General features: G+C 49.3%; 1 protein-coding gene across 3 annotated transcripts in view; it reads right to left on the bottom strand.

The window, feature by feature from the left end:
* Positions 1-18005, bottom strand: part of GNG4 (G protein subunit gamma 4) — a 71336-nt gene that overhangs the window by 32063 nt on the left and 21268 nt on the right. For all 3 annotated transcript variants that reach the window (XM_082407749.1, XM_082407748.1, XM_082407750.1), the window contains 2 exons: positions 8780-8890; positions 2211-2319 (listed from right to left, as the gene is read on the bottom strand). In XM_082407749.1, coding sequence (XP_082263875.1) covers positions 2211-2309 — 99 coding nt within the window. In that variant the 5' untranslated portion in view covers positions 2310-2319; positions 8780-8890. The remainder of the gene's footprint in view (positions 1-2210; positions 2320-8779; positions 8891-18005) is intronic.

Below are 18005 nucleotides of genomic sequence, written 5' to 3'. Positions count from 1 at the left end.
CCAAAAAACCACACGTGACTGTGAAGCTACGGCCGGCATGCGGTTCCTCAGGGCCACCTCTGTCCTCAGGCAGCCCTGGATCATCTCTGCTGTGACGACACTCTGCCAGCTCTGAACCAAATCTGACACGGCTGTCACTGGCCCTGGAATTACCACAGAGGCCGCAGATCCCCCTGGGCGGCTTCTCCCAGGATCAAGGAGCCGCATTTCCATAACCCACTCACCGCAAGAACGGGACTGCCCATCCCTTGAAGCCACCTGAGTAACGAACTAGACTCTGAGTTGCCTTATCATCTCTCCCGCCTCTTTTGGAGACTGTGCATGTGCCTTTAATGACTCCTGAAGGGCCCTTCCTCGTGGGGACATGTGGTCCCCACCATGACTCCTGGGTGGTGATGGTCACAGGTGAGATCTGTTATCACCGAGTGTATCTTCCTTGCCAAAGTAAAACTCCCCAGCAAGGTGACTGTCCTATCGCCAAAACCGGTACCCACCATCTTTCCAGTCCTCAGGCCATGGACTTGACAGTTGGGGTCTAGCTTCTCTCTTCCTGGCGGCTCCCACACTTACCCTCTAAGTTCTGCTGAGTTTCTCGCGCGACGGCCTCTCCATCCTGCCTCCGCTCTCTTCCCCTCGAGGCCTCTCCCGGGTACCTCGGCCTCTGACAACTTTATCGACTGTTGTTGGTCATCCCGTACGTAGCCTCGGCGCACACCCAGTCGTTTTCATGAACTGTACCTGTGCACACAGCATCCCCCAGCTGCCCTCCCAGCACAACTACCAGCTCTTCCGTCAAGTCCAAGTGCTCGCGATGAGCCACAGTCAGCTCACACTAGCCTTCCCTTCTCCCCCGTGTCACCTCACAACCCACTCCCAGCTTACGACTCCCAGGAGTCCTCTCTGAGCAACATGACGGGAACATTCCATTCGTGTTTATATCCCAGGACTGCGCTGAGGCCAGAGCAGGTGCTCAGGCATCTTTGTCCAAAGAGCGAATCTCACCGCATTCTCGTCCTCTCAGCAAGGTCTGTTCTATCCTTGAACCAGTAGCCTGCTGACTGTCTGCAGTGTTCATCCTTAGACCCATTTCTACACCACTGGGGCTCCCCCTCTTTAAGAACTGTTTCTTTTCTTGCTTCCTCTTCTAGCCTAGGGATCAAGGACTGAGGTCTAATTTGTAGTTGGTATCAGTACGTGCACACATAGCCGGTCCACTTAGACCGATGCATATCATCCTGCATCCCCTTCTCGCGTGGTATATACACTGTGTCGCTTACTGCACTCGTTTACTGCCTCCTTGGACAGCTCGTACCTGGAGGTCACCAGGGAAGGGGGATAACCATCCTGATGGAAGCAGGAGCTGGTGTTATCTGGCCACAGCTCTCGGGGGTGGGAGCCTGGGGAAGGGACTGCTCGCTCTGCCAACAGAAGGCTTTAGGAGTCCCCCAGTGCCCCATGGATTCTGTCTTATTTGAATCCCAGTGCCTGGGTGAGAGCCCTGTGTTGGGTCCCAGAAGGCCACAGACACATTGGACTCGTGTTTCCTGCTGTCAGATTCCCGATGGGCCTCCAGGTGTATTACAGTCAATGAACCTAACTAAGTGGCATCTCAGAGCCCCTTGCTCCGCCTGGCCTCCTGCTCGCTTCAAAGTGGCACCTGGAGAAGAGCTGGCTTCATCTCACGTCAGCTCCCCCAGCGTGCAGACAACTACACTCCTCCGAGAAATGAACATGGTGGGCGGCGGCTGGCACCTTTCTTCCCTTCCCTCCCCAAAGGAGCGTATGACAAACGCCGTGCATATGGTTTGATGCTGCACTCCCGACAGCGCCCCTGTCAAAATACCCGATGTTGTTGAACCTCAAAGTCCCTGGATCAGGCAGGAAAACTATGACGGATCTCACGGTTCAACTCTCTCTCGCTTACTGGCATGACAACGGAGCTAAAGAGAGCTGAGATGAATATGGGTCTATTTTTGGCGACTCCTCACGGAATTCACACACACTGTGTATTCTGCGTCCCTTGGATGCTCAGGCACGCTCAGAACTCCACAGCAAACGCTCGTGTGTCAATGTTAGAGCCGCCAGTGTTGGCTGGATGCTGTATGGGGCGACGCACTTGCTCTCGTGAGGCTGCTTTGAGCACGGGGTCGGGGGCCACTGTTCAGAGCTGAGCGCTGGTCAGAGGGCCAGGCCGGCTTGTGCGAGCTTACCTTCACTCTGTCCATGCACGCCTCCATCTTCAGCTGCTCCACGGCCTTCCTGGCTTGGGAGATGCTGGCAGTGCTATTATTGGACATGACTTCTTTCATCCTGCTGCCCCTGAAACAACCAAAAGTTAAGGGGTTGAAAGAGCTGCTGTTCCAAACGTCAGGCAGAACCCCCCTCAGCTTTCTCGCCTCCTACTCCCTGCCGCTTCTCTTCCCAGGCCAGGGAGACATGGGGGCAGACCCTCCTGCGAGAAGAGGAAGGAGGGCTTCATCCGAGTGATGGGAGCAAGCCGTCAGGCTCCTGTTTGTCAGACTTTCTCAGCCCCAGCGAGAGGAAGCAGAAGATAACAGATGGTCCCAGAGTCACCTTAGCACCCCCACGGCCGTAAGTAATACCTTGATATTTGTACAGTGCTTTGTTAGTAATAAATCATTTTCATACACATTTGTTCACTCACTCCTCTAGCAGCCCTGAAAGTTGGCAAAATAGACTGAGTTTTGTTTTACAAGTAAAGAAAGTGCAAAACTCACGAGAAATGAAGCCAAGAGTCAAAGGTCCCACAGCCACAATCTGTGGACCCAGAACGCAAACGCAAAGCGTTGAAGCCCAGCTGAGGGTTCTTTCCACTGTCTCACACGGTGTCCTCTAGCCGGCTACACTGCAAAGTGCAAGTTTCCCCCAGAATGAGCTTGCTTTATTATTCTTTTCTTTTAATTAATTTATTTATTTGGCCACGCCATGCAGCATGTTGGATCTTAGTTCCCTGACCAGGGATCCAACCCACGCCCCCTGCAGTGGAAGCAGGGAGTCTTAACCACTGGACCGCCAGGGAAGTCCCGCCTTATTATTCATTTTAATTTGCTGTCATTCCAAAACGTTTACAGACTTTATGTTGGGAGTTCGTCTTTTTTTTTTTTTTTTTTTTTTTAAATAAATGTATTTATTTATTTTTGGCTGTGTCGGGTCTTCGTTTCTGTGCAAGGGCTTTCTCTAGTTGCAGCGAGCGGGGGCCACTCTTCATCGCGGTGCGCGGGCCTCTCACTATCGCGGCCTCTCTTGTTGCAGAGCACAGGCTCCAGACGTGCAGGCTCAGTAGTTGTGGCTCACGCACCCAGTTGCTCCGCGGCATGTGGGATCTTCCCGGACCAGGGCTCGAACCCGTGTCCCCTGAATTGGCAGGCAGATTCTCAACCACTGCGCCACCACGGAAGCCCCTGGGAGTTCGTTTTTAAACAAGAACACATACACACACATACACACCTATCCCAAGCATAGATTTGTTTTTCTAGAAGGGGGAAGAAATTCTTCCTGACCCAACATGTCATTCTGCCAGAAGACCCCTGTGATGCTAATTGCTCCACAGCAAAGCACATGCCGTAGGTTATCGTTACCGCATCTAACGAGAAAGTACCCAGAGGAGGTCTACTCGGGCTAGCCCGAGAGCTGGGGGTTTTCAGCAGTGCACAGCGAGGCGGCAGGAGGCTAGGCCGGTCCCGTGGTGGGCAGGCCACACTCTGGCTTTTCTCATTCACACTGACTCTCTGGCCCAGGTGAGGCCGGATGGCAACTTCATCTGTCCACAGGCAATGTTCGAAAAATAAAACTTTCTTCTTCTAAGACAGAGCAGCCACCAAAACCAGAGTGTAACAGGTGTGTGTTCCTACCTTGGCCGGGAACTTTTATTTCCCAGGAGGGGAAGGAGAAGCATGAGTAGTTGAGGATTTTGAAACCCGGGGGGGCAGCCTCCCACCCCCGCACTCTACCGAGATGCGCGTGCAATTCTGCACGTGTGTTCAGGGCTGTGGCCCTGTGTGCCCACGTGCCTGATGCGCATGCCCTCTGCCAGCCTGTGTGCGCGGGGCGGTCCCTCTGTGCACGTGCGTGTGTACGTGCCCCTGTGTCCACACAAAAGGAGGGAGAAGATGCAGGCTATTTCCCAAGCCTCCTCAGCCTGACCGACAAGTGAAGAAGGACCCTGAGATCACTGTCCTCAGATTCGGATCGTCCAGCCCCGTTCCTGAAACCACCCCTCGCTTCCCTCATCACTGACTTGGGGGCTTCAGGAGTTGGGGAAGTGGAGGGGTGGCAGGGACCAGGGCGGCCTCGTGAGAGGAAGCTGAGCCCGGGGTCAGCAGGAGTGAAGAAAGGAAGACGTGGGGGAAGGGCAGAGGAGGGGAGGGGGCTCTGAACTGCATGTGGGTGTGTGAGTGTGTGGGTGTGTTTGTGTGAGTGTGTATAAGTGAGGGTGGGTGTTTGTGTGTGTGTGTGAGTGTAAGTGAGGGTGGGTGTGAGTGTGTGTGTGGGTGTGAGGGTGGGTGTGTGACAGAGTGTGTGTGAGTGAGGGTGGGTGTTAGTGTGTGTGTGAGTGAGGGTGGGTGTGAGCGTATAGAAAACCGTTACCGGCAGAACCGGATCCCCGTCCGACCCCCTGGAACCGCCCTCTCCCTCCCCGCCGCCCCGGGACCGGCCCTGACCCCGCTCCGCCGCTTTCTCATCCTTCTCCGGGTCACAGAGAAAGGGCACATTTTCACCCCTCTCCTCAACACAGAGCGAGAAGTCTGGCCAAATGCTTAATATCGGACAAAGAGCCTTTTCCGTTTCATGTCCGAGAGATAAAATAAGCAGGTGGGGTGGGCCCAGCACCTGGCGCCGCGCGTCTTCTCCCTCCTGCGTCCCCTCCGCGGGCCCCTCCGCCTCCCCGCTCTCCCCACCGGGTCCCCCTCCAGACTGCGTCCGCCCACAGCCAGGAGGGCTCCGCTCCCGGGCCCCGGTGTCCCCCTTCCTCCTCCTCAGCCTCAAAGCCCTGGGGCCTCCACAGTGTCCGCCAGACCACAGCCTCTCCCGGCCCCGTTCAGTCCCACCGCTGGCCTCGATGACACAGCCCCGCATCGTCATCACTCTCCCAAGGCTTGCCTTCTGCCCTCTGTCCCCAAAACCCAGCACTTTCAATCTAACTCCTTCCCCTCCCAGCCCCCTCGGAAGGGCTGCTGGAGAAACGCCCCCAAAAGCTGGGGACTGGTGCCCACAGACATGAGAGGCCAGCCTGAGCGTGTCCTCAAGGCAGCCTGGCGACCTCAGCCCGTGCCCATCACCCCTCCCTCTGCCCTCCTGACCACTTCAATCTCCATCACCTCCTCACCACCTCTGTCCTCTCGCCCTTGGAAGGCGACCTCAGCGTCCACGGAATAGAGGAAAAGCCGTCGGGCAGAACCTCCCTGACTCCAGCTCCACCTCTCACGGTTGCTCGGCGTCCACACGCATCCTGCCCTCCATCCGTGCCTCTGCATCAGGACCCGCTGCGGGCCCTCCCCATGGCTGCCCCCTTCCCTGCTGCCCCTGAGAGCTTCCCACCTTCTGCTCCAGGGGCCCATGACGCCACACGCCCGTTTCCCACCTCCCTTGCAGAAGGACCAGAGCACACAAGCCCGTCCTAATCAAGGCGACATGCGGGGAAATCTGCAGGGGACTTGTAGGAAAGGTTTTTCTTCCTAGTCAAGGCCCGCCAGGAGAAGCCCCAGTCTTTGGCTGGCTTCACTGAGAGTTGCCATAGTGACGTTGGGGAATGGACCCAGGGCAAAGGCAGGAGACTCATGGAGAAACAGATCCAGAGCCCTGAGACGCATGGGTCCCGGACACTCTACTTTGGGCCCCTGATACTGACAGAATATATTCCTCACGGTCTAGGCCACATTTCTTGGGTCATCTGTCACTTGCAGCTGAAAGCATCTCCTTACCCAAGCCTGATACCTCACCTGTGGTGGACCTCTCCCCTCCTTGGGGCTCTGCCCTGCCACTCACCCCTCTTTCTCCTGTAACATCAGTGTCTCTGGGTGCCTTCTTTCTCAGCACATAAAAATACGTTTTATGTCTTTTTCATCATCTCCAAACAAACAACAACACAACATAAAACCCTCCCTTCCCCCCCATTTCCACTCTTGCTCAGGAAGGAGGTGGAGAGGTAACTACAGATGCACATAGAAGGGCCCCCTAAGTAACTAAACGTGGAGATGCTAAAAGTAAGGATGCAAAGCACTGTCCCCAGTACAGGGATGACAAGCCTGCCCACGTCACCCCCTGCTCTGCTGCCCCTGGGCTCGCTGACCCCATTTATAGGATGTCACTCTTGTTGCCGTCAGTGACTTACAAACCACTTCACACGTGCATGTTTCTGTTCTTTCTCCAAGTGGCCAGTAAGGTTTCTCAAGCATGCATACCCAGAACCCAGACTGTGGCGCCGCAGACCAGAACCTGTATTTCACAACCTCCCGAGGTGATTCTGGCACGTCCCAGAGGTGGAGAACCACGGCTGGCTGTAAATCGTTTCCACTCCGTTGTTCCTGTATGTCCATCAGATCACCTTGGAAGGTGTTCGTGTACCTTCAGGACTCTTTAATCAGTCCTTTACAAATGTTAATGGGCATATGAATCCCTGGGGATCTGGATAAAATGCAGATTTTTTGATTAAATGAGTTGGGGTTTGGTCCCAAGATTTTGCATTTCTAACAAGCCCCCAGTTGCTGCTGGTCCAGGGACCACACTTTGAGTAGCAAGGCTCTGAATCACCAAACGTTAATACTGGAAGGGACCTCAGAGGTCCAGGTCCTACCCCTTTATTTTTCGAATTTTCAAGGAGGTTAAAGAACTTAATTTTGCAGAGATCTTTAATGGAAGTGGAAGGAAGCATTTCCCCGATGCTGCCCGGGCTGGTCACCCCTCCTCAGCCTGGCGGGGCCTTCAGGGCACTAAGAGGCCTTTACCCGTGCACTTGGGCTAGCCGGCTCTCCCAGGACACACTCACCCCTCGAGTGATCCTAACCCAGCCTAACTTGGGCATGCAATGGCAGGGAGGATTCCCCCACCCGCTGTGGTAGGCAAGATAACCCAGGGACATAGTCGGCCGTGGAGAAGGAAATGGCTTTTGTCAAATGGAGCTAAAGGCAACTGAGCCTTTTAAAGATATGACCCCATGGGAAGGTCTCTGAGGGCCTCCCTCCCTTACCTGGTCAGGCACCTCTTAGGTTCCACATCTCTGCCCTTTCAAGACTGTAACTCAGAAGGACCCTATGGGACCTTCCCGGGACAGACCCCTCCCCCATATCCTCCACTTTAGCTCCTCTCTGAAGCACCTAGGTAACAGTATCTGAGGCACATTTCCTGAGTTGTTTTGTAGATCCTAAAACCCCCACCAAATGGAAGAAATTAACTACCTGACAACCATGAGCATGAAGCCCCCAGACCTACTGGGGCCTGAGGTTTGATAATGTGACACCGTCCTGTGACCTCACCGTCAGTCAATCAGAGAATTGTGCATGAGCTGATCACATACGCTGGGACTCCCCTCTCTCACTCAGCCTTTAAAATGCTTTCCTGAAACCCATCAGGGAGTTCGGGTGTTTTGAGCACTAGCTGCCCTGGACTCCTTGGTTGACGCCCTGCAAAAAACGCTGCACTTTCCTTCACCACCACCCGGTGTCAGCAGATTGGCTTTACTGTGGGCGGGAGAGTGAACCTAAGTCTGGTTTGGTAACAAGACTACCCAGACACCGTACCTCTACGTGAACAGATGGATGTCTCTCTCCATATACGTATGTGTGCATGTACACCCCCCTTGACCCAAGAAGAAACGTGGAGGTAGGGAAGAATGGAGATGGAATGAAGCTGAACATGAATACTGGCTACTGGTGGACCACTAACTTGACCCTTGGCTTTTTAGAAGACAAGGCAGAAGGAAGGGAAAACGAGCCAACTACTCAGGAGACTGGCGCTGTCACCTCGGTGGTCAGACATCTTTCTCCTCGGGCACACGGGATACACTCACGGACAGCTTTCCCAGCGAGGTTCTGACGGGCTGCATCCTGTGGTGTGTAACCGGGTAAACTCAGAGTCGGGGGCGGGGCAGCGCAAGGTGGTTCAATCCCCGGTGCTGCCGATCTGACCTGACTCGGGATACAGTGTTTAGAATTTCTAGATGAGTGGACGTCATCGTGCCTTTTCAGCCATCCCCCCTAACATGACTTCTCTCCACAAGCCCTTGATATATGTCGGTTGGCAGAGTGCTGCAGTCTGTCTCTCTGGGAAATGCCTGAAAAACAGCTGTTGCCAGTGAGCATAGCCCTCTAGGCCTAAAGGGACCAAGCAGCTTAGACTGCAAGGCGGGCTGGGTGGGAGTGCTGGTTGACCCTCACCCCCTGTGTCACAGCGAGGTGCTGGACAAGGGTGCTTGCCTGAGTGACATCTCTGTTCCTAGTGGGGATAGCACACAGCGTGATTCCCCAGCCAAGGCCAGCAGCCCAGGGAGATGGCTTGGTTCTCCTCCTGATGCTCCCCCAGGAGGGGGCGCATCCACTAGCAGGAGGGATAACGTGAGGAGGGGGTAAACCGGGCTTCACGAGGGCCCTACATCTGCGACGATGACAACTGCTATTAGAAGAAAGTGACGGCGTGAGGACCTGGCCACCCATCAAGGAGCCTGCCAGCCCAGCCTCGCCCCAGGCCCACACGCGCACTGCTGGCAGAGACACCTGCTCTCCAGACAGACCCTGCGCTTGGACAGGGTACGTCACCTCCTTACCTGCTGAGAGATGGCACAGAGACAGGCCTGGGCAGGGGACGGGCTGGCGGCAGTGGCAGCTGACAGTCGTCAGATGAGAGGCTGAGTCAGGGCTCCCGCTTTGAGGCTCACCTGGAAGCACAACCAGAGATGGGTCACCAGGTGCGGCAGAAGCCAGGCGTCTCCCAGACAGCCCCAGCTCCCTCCGTGCCCTGCCCTCGAGCTCAGCAGCTGTCTCTCCTGTATCAGACCGCAGGGGAGACGGTGAGCTAGAGGCAGAAAGAGAAGGCCCCGATCTGACAAAGGGCACAGGGGAACATCTGGACGCCACAGGCCACCTGGGGCCTCCCGTACCTGCACGCTCGCCCTCCCCACTCCAGCCAGACCTCTGCCAAACAGGAACAGATGTTTTCTTTCTTCTTATGAAAAGATATGTCCATTGTAGAAAAATGTGAGTATAGAGAAAATTACAGCAAAGAAAATAAAGACAGATTATAATGCATTTTTTAAAAATTTATTTATTTTATTTATTTATTTTTGGCTGCGTTGGGTCTTCGCTGCTGCGAGCGGGCTTTCTCTAGTTGCGGCGAGCGGGGGCTGCTCTTCGTTGTGGTGCGCGGGCTTCTCATTGTGGTGGCTTCCCTTGTTGCGGAGCACGTGCTCTAGGCGCCCGGGCTTCAGGAGTTGTGGCTCACGGGCTCTGGAGCGCAGGCTCAGTAGCTGTGGCACACGGGCTTAGTTGTTCCACGGCATGTGGGATCTTCCCAGACCAGGGCTCGAACCCGTGTCCCCTGCATCGGCAGGCAGATTCTTAACCACTGCGCCACCAGGGAAGCCCTATAATGCATTTTGCCAGAGACAATTTTGGTTAACATGCTGATGCTTATTATTCTCACGCATACTAGGAAATAACCCGATTCCAACCAGAGGACATTTAGAAGAGATGATTTGATTAGATGGCTTTAAGGCAGGGGACTCCCCATGGAGAGACAATTAGCCCCGCCGACTCTCTCCCCCAGAAAGGCTGACTCTGGGACAATGGGCTCCCTCCCCCGGGGCTCCCAGCATCCTGCCCTAGCGCATCCATCTCCCAGGATCCCAGGGAACTTGGACCAAAAACAAAGGCCAGACAGGAATGGACCGACAGTGCTGTTTACTCCCCCAGCTAGAGGGGCATCCAAATGCGCTTTGGTTTGAGGTCGTTTGGGCCCGTTGTACGGCTTCACAAACACCCACGCCTGCTGTTCCCAAAGTGATTGTTTCTTCCTGTCACAGTAATTTGTTGCATCTGGATGCTTCCCAGCCCCCCAGATCGTTAGACTTTTATGGAGTTTTATTCTCATCTCCTTCCCTGTTTTGTTTTCTCATCCTCTGCTATTAGAAAACCCTTTTTGGACTATAATTTGAAAAGATACACGCACCCCAATGTTCAATGCAGCACTATTTACAATAGCCAAGACATGGAAACAATCTAAATGTCCATCGACAGATGAACGGATAAAGAAGATGTGGTAGGACTTCCCTGGCCGTCCAGTGGTTAAGACTCTGAGCTTCCAATGCGGGGGGATGCATGTTCGATCCCTGGTTGGGGAGCTAAGATCCCCCATGCTGCACAGCGTGGCCAAAAAAACAAAACAAAACAAAAAAGATGTGGTACATATACAATGGAATACTTCTCAGCCACAAAAAAGAATGAAAAAATACCATGTGAAGCAACATGGATGGACCTAGAGATTACCATACTAAGTGAAATAAGTCAGAAAGAGAAAGACAAATCCCATGAGATCACTTACATGTGGTATTTAAAATATGACACAAATGAACTTTTCTACTAAGCAGAAACAGACCCACAGACATACAGAACAGACTTGTGGTTGCAAGGAGGGTGTTGGGGGAGGGATGGATTGGGAGTTTGGGATTAGCAGATACAAACTATTATATATAGGATGGATAAACAACAAGGTCCTACTGTATAGCACAGGGAACTATGTTCAATATTCTGTGATAAACCATAATGGAAAAGAATATATATAAGTAAATCACTTTGCTGTACAGCAGAAATTAACACAACATTGTAAATCAACTATACTTCAATAAAATAAATTTTAAAAAAAGAAAACCCTTTTTGGCCTATTCCCTTGTTTTTCACTTTCCTATTAATGCTCTCAAAACCCACTTCATTCTCTGTTTTCAAGTATTTGGTTTTCCAAGTGGCATGGGATCTCGACTGCTGGTTGGTCTTAGCCAACTGAGAGGGCCCATTGGGGTCCTAACTGGAGAAGCCAAGGGGGGTCCAGCAGGTCCTCCACCAGGAGTCCCCATGCGTTAACTTCAATTTTATATTAACTGAAACAGCCTGTTTGTGGCCTATCAAACCTACACTGCACATCTGCTTTAAAGAAAAGGGCACACTGACCAGACGTAAAGAATGCCCATGTTAAAAATAAAGATTAAATGCCTCCCTTCCTGGGACACCAATGCTGGGACTCCTTCGATGATAAGATCTCCTTCCCAGGTGCCAAGGCCATGCTGACTCACTGTGTATGTGCTGGTCTGTTTTTTCTGAAAGCTTGAAGGAATGGATCCCCGACTTGTTTAATGTTCTTTGTTCTGACAAGATGTAAAACTGTGCTGAAAACCATGCTTCTCTGGAGCAGTTCCTCAGAATTATCTGAGATGCTGTCTTCCGGGCTATAGTCTTCAGTTTGGATCCAATCAAACTCTCTTCTATTCCTGCTATAGATTGTTTATTGATTATCTTCATCGACACGGCCAACGAACTAGACTTGCCCCAGCATCCCTTGCAGGTAGGTGGGGCCTTGCGAGTCTTCTCACCAGTGGAAACTGGGTGGAAATGCAGAGCGCCACTTCCTGCCTGGGCCTGAACAAACTGTGTGTGTATGCCTCCACGCTCGTTCCCCACCCCATAATCTGGACCGTGGACGTTGTCTGCGATCAGCCAGGGCAGGCAAGCACAGGGCCTCGGGCACTGGTTCCCCAAGCGCCGTCCCTGGGCCAGCAGCACCAGCATCACCTGGGAGCTTGCCGGGAATGCAAATTCTCAAGCCCCACTTGGACCTGCTGAGTAAAGACGCTGGGAGTGGGAGGTGGTTTAACCAGCCCTTCACGGGGTTGGGATGCCCAGGAGAGACTAAGAACTACAGTCCCGGGGCAGGACAGAGAAACAAAGTGTAAGGAGCCTGTATCTCTGAAACGCACTTACAGCTGAGCTGCCCTGTCCACCTGCGCTGCTTGCCTCTGGGCTCGGAGGTGATGGAGAGAAATATTTCTGTGCATTTTACGTCACTGTCTTTCTGGGGCTCTCTGTCACAGCAGCTGTGCATCTCCCTAACCAATACAGTGTTTCAACAGAGGTCTGTAGACTGCGAGGGAAACACTGTGGCCTTGAAAATATTTTTAAGTCCTGAGACAAAAGTACTAACTTAATGCTGAGAACTATAAAACATAAATAAAGGAAACTGAAGATGATTCGAAGAAATGGAAAGATATCCCATGCTCTTGGATTGGAAGAATTCATGTTGCTAAAATGGCCGTACTACCCAGAGCAATCTACAGATTTAATGCGATCCCTATTAAATTACCCATGACATTTTTTCACAGAACTAGAACAAATAATCCTAAAATTTATATGGAACCATAAAAGACCCAGAATTGCCAAAGCAATCCTGAGGAAAAAGAACAAAGCAGGATGGGACTTCCCTGGCAGTCCAGTGGTTAAGACTCAGCACTTCCAATGCAGGGGGCAGGAGGCATAACCCTCCCAGACTTCAGACAATACTACAAAGCTACAGTAATCAAAACAGCATGGTATTGGCACAAGAACAGACATATGGATCAATGGAACAGAATACAGAGACCAGAAATGAACTTACACACCTACAGTCAATTAATCTTTAATAAAAGAGGCAAGAATATACAGTGGGGAAAAGACAGTCCCTTCAGCAAGTGGTGTTGGAAAAGTTGGACAGCTGCATGTAAATCAATGAAGTTAGAACACACCCTCACACCATGCACAGAAATAAACTCAAAATGGCTTAAAGACTTAAATATGAGATATGATACCATAAAACTCCTAGAAGAGAACATAGGCAAAACATTCTCTGACATAAATCGTACCAATGTTTTCTTAGGTCAGTCTCCCAAGGCGATAGAAATAAAAGCAAAAATAAACAAATGGGACCTAATCAAACTTAAGCTTTTGCACACCAAAGGAAACCATAAACAAAATGAAAAGACAACCTATGGAATGAGAGAAAATATTTGCAAAGGATGTAACTGACAAGGGCTCAATTTCCAAAATACACAAACAGCTCATACAACTCAATAACAAAAAAGCCAAACAACCTAATCGAAAAATGGGCAGAAGACCTAAATAGACATTTCTCTAAAGAAGACATACAGATGGCCAGTAGGCATATGAAAAGATGCTCATAGTCACTAATTATTAGAGAAATGCAAATCAAAACTACAATGAGGTACTACCTCACACCAGTCAGAATGGCCATCATTAAAAAGTCTACAAATGATAAATGTTGGAGAGGGTGTGGAGAAAAGAGAACCCTCTTGCACTGTTGGTGGGAATGTAAATTGGTGCAGCCACTGTGGAAAACAGTATGGAGGTTCCTCAAAAAACTAAAAATAGAGTTGCCATATGATCCAGCAATCCCACTCCTGGGAATATATCCAGACAAAACTACAATTCAAAAAGATACATGCACCCCTATGTTCATAGCAGCACTATTCACAATAGCCAAGACATGGAAACAACCTAAATGTCCATCAACAGATAAACAGATAAAGAAGATGTGGTACATATATAGAATGGAATATTACTCAGCCATAAAAAAGAATGACATAACACCATTTGCAACAACATGGATGAACCTAGAGATTATCATACCAAGCGAAGTAAGTCAGAAAGAGAAAGACAAATACCATATATCACTTATATGTGGAATCTAAAATATGACACAAATGAACTTACCTACAAAACAGAAACAGACTCACAGACGTAGAGAACAGACTTGTGGTTGCCAAGGGGGAGGGGGGAGGGAAGGATTGGGAGTTTGGGATTAGCAGATACAAACTGTTATATATAGAACGGATAAAGAACAAGGTCCTACTGTATAACACAGGGAATTATATTCAATATCCTGTGATAAACCATAATGGAAAATAATATGAAAACAATATATATCTGTATAACTGAATCACCTTTCTGTACAGTGCAAATTAACACAACCTTGTAAATCAACTATACTTTGACAAAAATTTCTTTTAAAAAGTACTAACTTAAATTCTATTTGGAAAACCCAATACAATACAATCCTTGCATCAATTATAGCAAGGATTCCACCTTGGGAAGCTGTGTTCATGTTTGGGTTTAACATTTCTGGGCACAGACTGGTGGGGCGGGCCTGCTGAGCCCCACGTGTCCCCAGGAAAAAATCACCTCATTGGAGAGAGAGCCCAACAATAACCCTGAATTAATAGCCATGCCCTGGGCTGGAGCCACAATTTCTGGTCCTGTCTTCACGTAGATTTCCTCTCTGGTCCAATCCCCATAGGTGAAAGGAGCTACCTGTAGAACTTTGTCACCCTGAAATCCCACAAGTGACACTGCTTCTGGCAGGAAAACTGGGGACAGGTTCTCCTGGCATTCAGAGTGGTCATCTAGGGTCCCTCTTCCCCAGCTTTAGGAGAAATGGTTTGGAATTGTCACAAAGATTTCACACACTGAGTTCACATTTTGGAGTGTCCCCCTCCACCCCACCCAGTAATGCAGGTCACATTCGCTTCGAAACAAAGGCTCTAAAAGGGAGGGAGACACTAATTCACCCAAAGAGTCATAACTGCTGCAGCAGCAAAGGGTGCAGACTTCCTCTATGTACAGATGGAAGCACAAAGTGGTGTTTTAACCTCACTTGACAAACTTTGCCCTTCTCAGTCATCCTGGGATGGAGTTGAAAGTCCCAACCCCTGAGGGGAGTGGCAGAGAATCATGTGCTGTCACACATACAGACCACTCTGGCTCTGTGTCTGTGGTGGGAACACGGTCCCCTTGGTCCCCTGGTCAGGGGCACGGCCATCCCCACTCCTGTTTCAGCCACTTTGCAAATTAAATACAGTGATAGTCAAGCTTGATGCATTTTACGATCTGAGCCTCCATTACTCAGTTTACATCTTGATTGCCTGATAGCATCTGCCTGATCTAATAACATCTAATCACACTGCTGCTAAGCAGGTACAGGGGTAAGAAGCATTCAGCATGGCATGTACTGGAGTGGACTTGAGAGACAAAGGATCCTTAGGAAGAGCACACTGAGTCTGAACAATGCTGCAGCCTGCTGGTCGCCAGTCACCCAGTGACTGCCCTTATCTGGTCCCTACTAAGGTCAAGAAAATTAGAGAAGGTTGGCAGACCAGCTGTGATATTAAAGGGCATTTGACAGGTTGGCGCAGAATAAACAAGAGATCCATCTTCCCTGTGATCCTCCACCCCAGACACTCCCTAAGTATTTCTTTGGCATTGCAAATGGAGTCCAAAGTCTTAATCGAGAGGAACAAGCATTAAAAAACCTAATAGTGCTCTGCTGCTTTTACGTCAGCCCTCACAGAGTATGAAGCCAACTTTTTTCTGCCTGCTGGGTTACATGTTCAAGTTAGTCAAGCTGGACCATGATGCTGAAGGAAGCTGAGTTGATGCAGAAGAGTTGGTGCCACAGCCAGAGATCTGAAGATGCTACACTGCTGGCTTTGAAGATGGGAGGGGGCCATGCCTCAAGGAATGCGTGCAGCCTCTAGAGGCTGGAAAAGGCAAGAAAATGGGTTTTCGCTTAGAGCCTCCTGGCAGGGTTGGTTTCTTCTGAAGACTCTCTCCTTGGCCTGCAGATCGCTGCCTTCTTGCTGTGTTCTCCGATGGTCTTCCCTCTGTGTGTGACAGTGCCCTAATTTCTTCTTTTTATAAAAACGCCACATGACCTGATTCGTTACCTCTTTAAAGGTCTATCTCCAAATAAAGTCATTCTGAATTTGGTGGGAGACACAATTCAGCCCATAACATTCCACCCCCTGGATCCCCCAAAATTGATGTCCTTCTTACACGAAAGATAAATTCACCCCATCTCAACAGGCCAAAAGTCTTAATCTATTCCAGCATCAACTTGAAGTCCAAAATCTCATCTAAATATCATCTACATCAGGTATGGGTAAGACTTATGATTCATCTGGAGGCAAAAATTCATCTCCAGCTGTGAACCTGTGAAACCAGACAAGTTATCTGCTTCCAAAATACCACAGTGACAGGCATAGGATAGACATTCCCACTCTAAAAGGGAGAAATCAGAAAGAAGAGCGGGGTCATGGGGCCCAGGCAAGTCCTTTGAAAGAGAACGTGGTATACGTCAGACTATGTTGAATCTCATTTTGACATGACATTATTTCAACAGAAAAGCTACTTTTCCAAAGTGGGAAGTGACTGACAGAAAAGGTGATACTTTTGAGTTTTCCATGTAATTTTTGATCAAGAAAAGGATAACTGCTGTCATATGTCCGCTCCTAGCATTATTCAAGAATGAATTTTCTATTAGCATTCTTAGGGCAAACCAATAATTTTCACATTCCTGGAGAATTCATCTTTTAAAAAAAAATAAGATGATTCTGTTACAAAGCATCCGATTTTACTTTACATTGTGTGGGCATGCGCGCACGTGTGTGTGTCAATTATTTCTCAGCTTTTTACTTCCTATGAGATTTTAGGAGTAAAACAGGTCAAATAAGATTTCTTTGTTGTCTTTGGCTCCATCACAGTTTTCCTCTCACCTTCAGCAATCTGTTATTTGTCTTGGTCAAGGGTGCTATTTACAAACAGGCTCCTGAACACCAGAAGAGGAGGACTGTTAGTAAATTGCAGCTCTTGGGAAAAACCTGTAAAACATTGCTGACTTTCTTGAACCTGGGGAAGAACTGATCTTGAAAAGTAGCTCCCAGGAGGGGTTTGGACAAATGTATAATGACATGTATCCACCATCACAGTATCGTATAGAAAAGTCTCACTGCCCTATAAATCTTCTGAGGATTTGTCCAAACCCATAGAACGTACACCACCAAGAATAAACCCAAATGTCAACTGTGGGCTCTGGGTGACGATGATGTGTCCATGTATGTTCATCGCTTGTAACAACTGTGCCTCATTTGCAGAGGATGCTGGTTAGTGGGGAGGCTGTATGTATGTCGGGGGACATGGGAATTCTGTACCTTGCACTCAATTCTGCTGTGAACCTAAAACTGCTCTAAAAAAATTGTCTATAAAAATATTCCTCAGTGCTCTACCTAATCCCTGGCAACCACTTATCTTTTTACTGTCTACATAACTCTGACTTTTTCAGAATGTCATATAGTTGGAATCCTACAGTATATTAACTTTTCACATTGGCTTCTTTTATTTAGTAAAATGCATTTAAGATTCCTCTGCGTCTTACAGATGGCCAACAGGCACACGAAAAGATGCTCAAGATTGCTAATTATTAGAGAAATGCAAATCAAAACTACAATGAAGTACCACCTCACATCGGTCAAAATGGCCATCATTAAAGTCTACAAATAACAAATGCTGGAGAGGGTGTGGAGAAAAGGGAACCCTCCTACACTGCTGGTGGGAATGTAAACTGGTGCAGCCACTGTGGAAAACAGTATGGAGTTTCCTCAAAAAACTAAAAATAGAGTTGCCATATGATCCTGCAATCCCACTCCTGGGCATGTATCCAGACAAAACTGTAATTTGAAAAGATACATGCATCCCTATGTTCATAGCAGCACTATTTACAATAGCCAAGACATGGAAACAATCTAAGTGTCCATCGACAGATGAATGGATAAAGAAGATGTGGTACATATATACAATAGAATACTACCCAGCCACAAAAAAAGAATGAAATAATGCCATTTGCAGCAACATGGATGCAACTAGAGATTATCATAGTAAGTGAAGTTAAGTCAGAAAGAGAAAGACAAATATTGATACCATATGATATCACTTATATGCGGAATCTAAAATATGACACAGATGAACCTATCTACAAAACAGAGTCAGACTCACAGAGAGAGCAGACTTGTTGCCAAGGTGGGGGGAGGGTAGGGAAGGGATGGATGGATTGGGAGTTTGTGATTAGCAGATGCAAACTATTATATTATATATAGGATGGATAAACAACAAGGTCCTCCTGTA

This window comes from Balaenoptera borealis (genome assembly GCF_965194805.1).
Source record: "Balaenoptera borealis genome assembly, chromosome: 10".
NCBI lineage: Eukaryota > Metazoa > Chordata > Mammalia > Artiodactyla > Balaenopteridae > Balaenoptera > Balaenoptera borealis.
The sequence above is the reverse complement of the archived record's forward strand: the minus strand, read 5'-3'. Positions and strand labels throughout refer to the sequence as shown.